Source organism: Xenopus tropicalis, chromosome 1, assembly GCF_000004195.4.
Source record: "Xenopus tropicalis strain Nigerian chromosome 1, UCB_Xtro_10.0, whole genome shotgun sequence".
Lineage (NCBI taxonomy): Eukaryota > Metazoa > Chordata > Amphibia > Anura > Pipidae > Xenopus > Xenopus tropicalis.
This window is the reverse complement of record NC_030677.2, coordinates 53,777,330-53,787,354: the sequence shown is the minus strand read 5'-3', so window position 1 is coordinate 53,787,354 and position 10,025 is coordinate 53,777,330. Positions and strand designations below refer to the sequence as shown.

General features: G+C 36.7%; 1 protein-coding gene across 4 annotated transcripts in view; it reads right to left on the bottom strand.

The window, feature by feature from the left end:
- The window catches only part of asic5 (acid sensing ion channel subunit family member 5), a 68,434-nt gene that overhangs the window by 40,257 nt on the left and 18,152 nt on the right, over nt 1–10,025 (bottom strand). For all 4 annotated transcript variants that reach the window (XM_018095900.2, XM_018095892.2, XM_018095894.2 and 1 more), the window contains 4 exons: nt 9,416–9,583; nt 7,733–7,854; nt 5,374–5,537; nt 3,644–3,736 (listed from right to left, as the gene is read on the bottom strand). In XM_018095900.2, coding sequence (XP_017951389.2) covers nt 3,644–3,736; nt 5,374–5,537; nt 7,733–7,854; nt 9,416–9,583 — 547 coding nt within the window. The remainder of the gene's footprint in view (nt 1–3,643; nt 3,737–5,373; nt 5,538–7,732; nt 7,855–9,415; nt 9,584–10,025) is intronic.

Here is a 10,025-nt window from a genome sequence, read left to right as displayed (position 1 = left end):
AAGATATATTTAAAGGAGAAATAGACGAATACTGTAAAACATCTCTTGTCCAGGGAGCAATATAACAAACACTAACATAATGGGCCAGATTCAGTTCAGTGGTTTGTTGATTATCACGTGAAAACTCATGGACTCATTCGAAGAGAAAAAAACTTTTCTCCTAATCCATTTCCAGTTTTTTCCCTTAGTAAGATAAGATTTTCTCAATTGAACTGCATCTCAAATTCATTCTCGTCTATGAGTTTTCATGTGATAAACTTTTTCTGACTGAATTGAATCTGGCCCAATATATCAATGGTGTATTTATACGAGAGAAGTACATGATATAAACAAGATTTATAGTGGGGCCACAGTGTTATGTGTGAAGCAGTACACCAACAGCTGACATTTGTGGAAGATTTTATATAAGCAAACTAAGCAATACTGCATAGCCTAAATAATGATTTAACTTACTCTGTACTGTTTCTATAAATGGCAACGGTATGCAGAGCTGATACACTCTTCAGATCCTCGCAATGCAACTAAAAGTGCTTTACCTTCCTTACCAACGTGCTTCTGCCCATCTCCATTTGAACATGAGTGCAGCGCCTGTAGGCCACACATTGTTTAAGACAAGAAAGTCTAACCTTCTACTTCTATAATGAAATATGAATAAGATGAATATAATCATGCAAATATGAACTCTTGTAGTGCATTATTTTAAGGGAAGACTTTCTGAATTATTCAAGCACATCCTGCTTAACCTTTGAGGTAGCTCTGCTACAGTCACACTTTGGGTCATACGGCTGCTATTAAACAGGTTCTGGGAACACAAATTGATTTGAACATCTCCAACTTCCACAATTCCTAATGAAAGGTTAGTCTCTCATTTGTATTGGAATGATATTTGTAGTGCAACAGTTGTTTGAACACCTACTATTTAAGCAGTAAAAAATGTTGTTTTTTTAGTTAACACATTTATTTTTTTACTCATAAAAATGCATTTTCAGTGCTCTGCTGAAAGAGAAAATTGAGCTTTTATCCAGTAAAACAAAACAATATAATTAAAATAGCAACACATTTAAATATAACAAGTTATTAGAAATTAACTTTATTTCACACAAAAGCAGGACTAAAGCTGTCACCTAAGTATATTGCGAAAGGGATACTGCCACTATTTTAAAATGTCTTCTTTGCTATTCCCAGGGGATGGTATTTTATTCCAAATCACATTATTTTTGGGGCAAAACAGCAGTCTGAAAATCTTATATAAATATGTTAAGGAGCTCTTATGGACTTTGTCTGAAAATCTTGGCTGTCTGAAATCTTACTTGGCTCTTATGGACTTTGCCTACTCTGCACTAACATAGAGAAAAGCATGATATCAGGCTTTAGGGATGGCACATCAGATATTTCAGATTTGTGTTGGTATCCCTTAAGTAAACGTTTGAGAATATGAAACTGTACATCATTCATTTTTAAAGGAACTAGGTGGCAGCTTATGGCATCACATTCAGCAGGGCTGGAAACTTATGGAACAATGAAAAGTCTGTAGGCTGCAGATTTAATTTTATCAAGAAGTGAAAGAAACTGAATATTTACATTGCTTAAAAAATGTGTGCATATATATATATATATATATATATATATATATATATATATATATATATATATATATATATAAAGAGCAAAAGGAGCACACCCTGCAAACGACCAACTGCCCTAGGTGCTGGCTAGAATTTTAATAAAAGAAGAGAATGCCGCATTCACCCCGCAAGAAATAAAGTTTATGGCATTTGAGTGCAGACACTACAAAGACTGAATTATATATATATATATATATATATATATATATATATATATATATATATATATATATATATACACACACACACACACACAATATACAAACGTACTAATGTGCCCTTAATCTCATATGCATAACTGTTAGACACTGTGTAGAACATTATGGGCAAAAGTGCACATTTTCTATTTACATATTACAAATAATAGGAGGGTTTGGAAATCATAAAATGTTATTTTTATGCAAAGGTGCAAGACTAAGGAGCAGATTTATCAAAGTGTGAAATCAGAGTTCATCAATTAAAATTCCATCACTCTCTAGTCATTTCTATGGGATTTTAAGAGGTGTATTTATCAAATAGTGAACTCTAACATTCACCCATTGATAAATACACCTCTAAAAATTGTATAAAAATATCGCAAATGGATCACCCTGGTCAACTCGCAATTGGAACTGTACAAACTTGTCTACTTCGCCAGAGGCTGCCCGGCAAAATTTGAACAAATCTGGTCTCCTTGGATAGACTCTCCAGCCACCATGGCACAATAACTGTTTGCTCTCCAACCCTTCTCTTCCTTCCCTCTCTCTCCTTTCTTTCTATTCTATCTTATTGTTAGGAAAACCAATAAAAATGAACCTTTAAAAAAAAAAAATTGTATAAAAATAAATAGGGAGTGGTGGAATTGTACTGTGGTTAGCTCTAATTTCACACTTTAATAAATCTTCCCCTTAGCCTGCCAATGGACACCTAAAAAACTGCAGTTAAGGAGGCAATGCAGTGCTGCCAAAGAAAGTTTTCCCGGGTCAGTACATTTTTTCTGAAAAGTAGCACACGGGCCTGGACAAAAACTACTGACTGAATTTGCTGGGGTACCTAACACATTGGCACCCCACACAGAATTCAGATTTCATTTAAAATTTAAAAGGCATGATATAAAAAAATGTAAGCAGACGCATTCATTAAAAGTATTAGTGGTGTTCTTTCTCAGTGGTTTACTTTGTCGGAAGATCTCATAATTTGGAGTTACATCAATGGAACTGCAACAAAATCTGCTATACCTGTGAAAAAAGTAATTAGAATGGTAACAACTTTTAGCAACTGCATTTAAATAATGTGGTAGCCTTAATAACACATCTAGCTATATCTAACTTTTATGCATCTTGTGCAAAACCAAAACCCATTATGCCTAGTCTGCTCTGATGAAAAGAGGTGTGTGCCAACAAACAAAGGGGTATCCTGTAGCTACAGCCACTTCAAAGTTATGCTGTGTCGATATGCAACCGCAGTAACATGAAAGAATAACATGTAAAATGTCATGCCATCCCAACTTAATTTTTTATCTGCATCAAATTTGCACATCCTTTTTGATACAGATGCAACTTCGCAAAAGTAAAAATCCACACAGTCACAATTAGACTGTAGGAAAAAGGGCACTTTGAACACTGCACTTGTGGGTGTATATGAACCCTTATATTACTCTATTAGCCCAATGAGCAAAACAAGCCACAGAGGGAGCAATAGTTGTTTACAATTCAGTTATTTCCAAGCAGTTTGATTATCTGTTTCGTATGCAGACATCCCTGATGAACGGCATCGTGTGCATTTTGATTAACTGCCTGTAGGTTTAGATAACTGGTCAGAAGGTTTTAACATTTTGGGCAATCAAACAGTATATACCCATTCCTGATAAGCAGGTGTTCTTGTAAGATATTAATTTCCATAATTCATTTAGAGTAAAGTAGAAATATAAAACACAATTGTAAGATGGATCTATCAAATGATTACAAAATAAAAACAAATTCTTATTAAAACACAGGGTATGCTTTTCTCTTGAGATTATGAGGCAGGATAATACTTACCACAGATATTTTCACCCATTTTGATATAGACATATCCATCTGCACCCCAGGCAGTTCCCCAAGAATTTTTCACTATCCAGTAAGGAGTGTCACCTGTAATAGTCCATGAATCAGAACATTAGAGAACAAACAAGTGCAGCTTCTATAGAGATTTGAAAAAAGGGGGTTATGCACAGCTAGAACACTGGCTGAAATGGAATAATATACTGCAGAATATTGCTTAAAGGAGAAGGAAAGGCTAAGTCACTTGAGGGTGCCAAATTTTAGGCACCCCCAAGTGACTTTAATCGCTTACCTTGTAACCCGGGCTGGTACTCCTCTTAGGAGAAAACCGCACCAGCACGGGGTAGCTGAAGCGAGTGATTCCTCTTCCATGTTCACACTTGCGCAGTAGAGTGAAAAGCCAAACTTTAAAAAGAAGTCGGCTTTTCACTCTACTGCGCATGCGCCGGCCCAGGGATTTTGCCGGCAGAATGAACACGGAAGGAGGAAGCGTTCACTACAGGTTCCCCCGGGCTGGTGTGGTTTTCTCCTAACAGGGGCACCAGCCCAGGGTACAAGGTAAGCAATTAAAGTCACTTGGGGGTGCCTAACATTTTGGCACCCCCAAGTGATTTAGCCTTTCCTTCTCCTTTAACATACTCTGTTTCTTATATTTCCATAAGAGAGGGATGAAGCTGCAAGTGTTTTTAAGAAGGAATTCAATACTGTCCGTACTAATATGCTTTACTCATAACGAACAGCACAGCTCATCCCTACTGTCCATACAAATTGACTGAAAGAATTAGAGGCATATTTAAAAATGTGTGTTAGATATTTGTGCCTAAAACAGTGTAAAGGTTGGTGTAAAAAATGGCATACTTATAAAGTTGTGTTGCATTTACACCAGAATAAAACCCAACAATATACCATTATTTTATACCACTCAAGACCTGACATAACCCTTTGTAGGACAAATGCAGGCAGTGCAGCATTACTGAGGTAAAAATGTACATAAAAAACTGAGTATGTTTTTTTTTTTTTTTAAAGCAAACAAGTAACAAACTAGTTACACGTGAACATAAATTATAACATGGCATGATTTCATGTGTCATAATATAAATTAATCTATGTTCTACTATAGGTACGGGGAGAACATTATTTATTATCTTTCTATTCCAGTCCTCTATTATAAATATGCAATTCTGTCTTCTAAACTCCTACCTACAAAGGTAATACTGCCCTAGCAAACACAAAGCCCGGTGCTCAAAAATAATTCAAAATACAAAAATGATATTTTAGGCTGACTAACTGACTAACTCATTTTAATCATACGCCTATTTACTGCATGCTTCCCAAGCCGTACAAGGTTAGTATACAAACACACCCAGAGTAAGGTTGACTTTGCTTAAACTTGAAATGAACAAAGCTACTCTGGATGCCTACTCTATTGAACTTAATGAAAAGGAGAGGGTGTTACGGTGGATGAACGTACTTAGCACCCAACTCAGTGCTTTGTATTAGCAACCTTGCTTACAGATCAACTCACAACAAAATATTAAAGTGCTGTTGATCAATTTTAAATGCCACGAAAATGTCAGTGTACAAAGAAAAAAAACAATAATTAGCTCAAAATGAAATTTAAACTTATCAACAGTTGCTTTATATTCCAATACAAGTTAAGAAGGAATGTTACACTTAATCATATTTCTAAACATTCGCAAGACTATAAGAAATACAATAATATTCACCTGTTTTATCGTAGCCGATTACTAAAACTGCATGGTTCGGTGCTCCACTGGAGCAATGATGCTGTATTATACCACCAAGGTAATCCTGCCAACTTACAGCATTGACTATAACGACCATTGGACCAAGGTCAACCAGCATCTTCATCATTGCATCTTCAGTTCCACTAAAAAGAAAGAAAAAAAGATAAAATGATTGGCAACTCACAGTTTATTTTTTTAACAATCAACTATAGCGTATTTGAGTAATCCTGTGACAGATTAGTTGGGATGCCAAAATTCAGTCTTCCCTTCGGTAGATAAAGCCAGTGTCACAGCCTTGCATGCACTTTATGTCAATTTATGCCAATTTTTTTTTTAAATCATGAAAAATACAATGTAATGTATTAATGTGGAGAGGAAAAGCAGAGATATGAGAAAAACTGAAATAAAAAAAGTAAGATCAGGAAGTCACTGGAAGTTTGCTACCTGTGCAAGATTCTTTACAGCAGAACTTGGCTTCCAGTCCTATAAATAATATTTTATTGTACATAAGAAGAGAAATTAAATCTGTATTGATTTAGTAAAATTGCTTTACAGTTTCTTCATGAAGTTTATTCATTTATTGAAACACAATGAACTCAAGGCCAAAAGGTCTTTTGGTCAGATACCTTGAAGTGAGTGCATGGTCACCTAAAGCCATAGTGAGCTTGGAGGATAATGTTTACAGTGCTGACATGGCTAATATAAAGGTTTGAAGTGCTGTAATCTAAAGCATGTATTAAAGAATGTATTATTTTATATGTATTTTTAACTATACTAGAATGCAGTTAATAGCAGGATAATAGTATTTCTCCAACAACTGATGTGCAAGCAGTTAATCATTTAACAAAAACGCAGCACATTGACTCCAGTAGCCGGCAGAGCAAACATACAGTAGATGCTTTTTTCAGACGATGACTGTCTCCCTTATCAAGTCCATCTCAAAGCAAATATTAAGTGCCCTTCATGGATTCCAAAGCATACTTTTTTTTTTTTTAAACTGCTTTAGGGTGAAGACACATGGAGCTACTAGTAGCAGACACATGGAGCTACACAAGTAGCTGCTACTAAGTAGCTCCATGTGTCTTCACCCTTAATGAAACTAGTGAAACCACTTTGTGAAAAACAAAGAAATAATATAGAACAGTTTTCCAATATCTAGACTTGAAGCACTCTAATCATATGGGTGCTGACATATTCTGCCTTACACTTTACAGAGATTATACATCATTCAAAACAGCCCTTGTCCCAGTGAAGCTTACAGTCATATGCACACACAATACAGGTATGCTATGCAGCCCCTGCATAGAGGTGCAACACAGCATCTTGCATAGGGTATAATGTCAGTCCTCTTCATAATGCTGCCGCTAAATGACATTCATCTTATGTAGCATTCTAAGTTCCTCCCATTGGTGGCTGTACATCTCTGTTCTCTGAAATGTAGCATAGAGAACTGCTGCAATTCTTTAAGACAGGAAGGCAGTGTGCAGAGGGCAAAAAAAAAGGATTTCACCCATTTATTGCACTTTGCACAGCGCTGCCCCTTTGGTAAATGACCCCCTACTGTGATTATTGTGGAAATTGCGACTGCAGTCAACAACTGACTAGCTGGAGCTGAGGCAACAGTGCAGCTATTGGGTGGGTCTTGGCACTTTGGCTCCTCTACTGTATATGGCTGTAACCATATGGTTATTATAAATCAATTAGATCACACTCTCAACCTGCATCTTTTTACTATTAATATACTTGAAAAAAACCTTTAACACATCTACATTTTCTTATTAGTAGAATAAATTGAGAACAGTATGATTTTATATTGTTTTAAATGACAACCACTTCTGCTCTGTGTTTTTAGCAGAAAACATGATGCCCCAGTTATGCTCTGAACCAATGCCTTTAAGGAGCTAAAATTTGCTTTTCTAAAATTCAGGGCCTTTGTTGCCCCAGCGTATACTTGTTTCCTGCACCAAACAACAAATGAAATAACATTATGGTCACTATTACCCAGGAGTTCAACCACTTGCACATTTGTTATACGTAGCAGCTTATACCAGGACAAATGCCTGGGTGAATGAATATAGCAGGACAAATGTCTGGGTGAATGAATACAGTAGGACAAATGCCTGGGTGAATAAAAAAGTCACACTTAGAAAAGAGTTTGGACTTAGCAAAAAGACTTCAGGTTTATTTATAATGAGTGCATAAGAACCAATGTTTTAGCCCTACTTGTAAGCCTTCATTAGGGCAACAAGTGGGGCTGAAAGTTTGGTTAGTTGGTTTTAAATCATGTGTTGTGCCAGACTTGTGCCAAGATGTCAAAATGAACTAATAATTTGCTTACCTGAAATCCTGTGTTTCATATCCATTTATTGAAACACCAAAATCTGTTTTAGGAAAATAATGACACAATCCAGTCTTGGCTTTAAAGTTGTATTCAGATGCCCTAACAAGTTTAGTCTTTGTCTATAAACACAACAGAAATAAAGTGTTACATACTAGCTAATATTATTTGCTGAAATTATATTCTATTTACTCTCCGACAGCTCACAAGAATATACCTAAGGTTGACCCTCAAGCACTATGTGATGTTTCTGGAGATAAAATTATAATTCTATTGGCCATTATTTTTTTACCAGCAACGATTTACTAGTAGAATTATAGAACATATATTTAATCAACAATCCCAAGTTAAAGAATAAGTAAACCTTTTTTTCTATCAGTAAAGTTACTCTAAACAGCCTCCAGAATTACCTACCTTTGTCCCAGCATTCTCTCTGACCTGGTTCCTCAGTCAGGTGTTCGTTTTTCTTTGCTTCCTTGTGCAGAGTGAAGCCCCGCCCCCACTTCCTGTTCAGTTCTCTCTTCAATGGCTGCATGGTTATTTCTCTGTCCTAAGCAAAATCCACCAGAAACAGCCCCCAAACCATGCCCAATACCTGGACAGAGAGATACCATCAAAATAGCTGCATGGTTATTTCTCTGTGCTAAGCACAATTTTGCAGGAACAGCCCCCAAACCATATCCAATGCCTGGACAGAGAGATACCATCATAATGGCTGCATAGTTATTTCTCTGTACTAAGCACAATTTTGCAGGAACAGCCCCCAAACCATACCCAATGCCTGGACAGAGAGATACCAAGAAAATGGCTGCATGGTTATTTCTCTGTACTAAGCACAATACTGCAGGAACAGCCCCCAAACCATACCCAATGCCTGGACAGAGAGATACCATCAAAATGGCAGCATGGTTATTTCTCTGTACTAAGCACAATTTTGCAGGAACAGCCCCCAAACCATATCCAATGCCTGGACAGAGAGATACCAAAAAATATTGTCGACCTGGAGAGCCTTCTGCACATGCCTGGAGGCAGCAGGAGCCAGTCTGTGCATTAGCAGGGTTGTTTTTTTTGATGAGAGACCTGAACAGGAAGTGGGGGCTGGGCTTCACTCTGACTGAGGAACCAGAGAGAATGCTGGGACAAAGGTAGGTAATTCTGGAGGCTGTTTAGAGTAATTTTACTGATAGAAAAAAAGGTTTACTTATTCTTTAAGTAAACTAGAACCTGTTGAATTTAATTTCCATATTCCAGATATGCTGCAGGCCCCACATTTTTAGTCACAAAGTGGTGCCACAGACTGAAATGAAATGACAACGTGCAATAATAGCCTTTAATAGCCTTAATTGCCCCCAACCAGGATTACAGGTTCTGTTTGGCAAAACGTGTGTCAGTATCCATTTAATTAATGCCTGGGTGCCTGCTGCACTGGCTACCAAGGCCGGATATATTGTAGAACAGAAAAAGCATCAATTCCAACATCTCAAGAGCTTGTGGGGGTGCTCATTTGAAAGGCAAAAAAGGACATATTATATTGTGTAACAATTGGTAGGTATTTTCAGGGATGTCTAGCTTACTGCCCCTCTCTAGCTGTTTCTATAGTGCAAGTCCCATAATCCTTCAATAATATGTTGGTAATAGTCCATGCTTAATACAAAATAAAAAGTGTTAACTTTCAAGAACAACCTGATATAACCACTTTAAAGCACCGTTCGTGGATCCTCCGTTGCAACCAGAATCCAGATACGAGCAGTCAATGACCTGCTGCACGCTAAGCTCTTCCAATGTGTGCCATTTAATTGCATAAGCAGATTCCACTGCCCCAACAACACTGAAAGCCCAGCATGCACCACACTAAAATGAAAGAGGGGGAAAAGAAATTATAATCAATAAAATAAAATGAACTGTAGGAATGCATCGGAGGAAAGAAAAAAAAAAACAAATACATTATTGGAAAAACACTAATAGATATTTTATGTGAGAATACTGGGAAATGACATGTTCTTGCATTTTCAAGCAATTTCAGGTGTGACATAATGTGACTGAGGCCAGCCTTTGCAAACTTTACCCACATTTCCTTTTCCATTTTAGTTTTCAATATTACTGCTCACATAATGGGATTATGTTGCTTTTTAAAGGATGAACTGCTGCTGTTATAATGCAAAGCACAACGACAATCTGTATTCTATTCTTCTTTAACAATGGAAAAAGCATTCAGCTGAAATATATACTCTTCAGTGATGTATCTTTGCTGCCATCTGCTGTATAATAATGACATTTTAAAAGTATAAAAAGG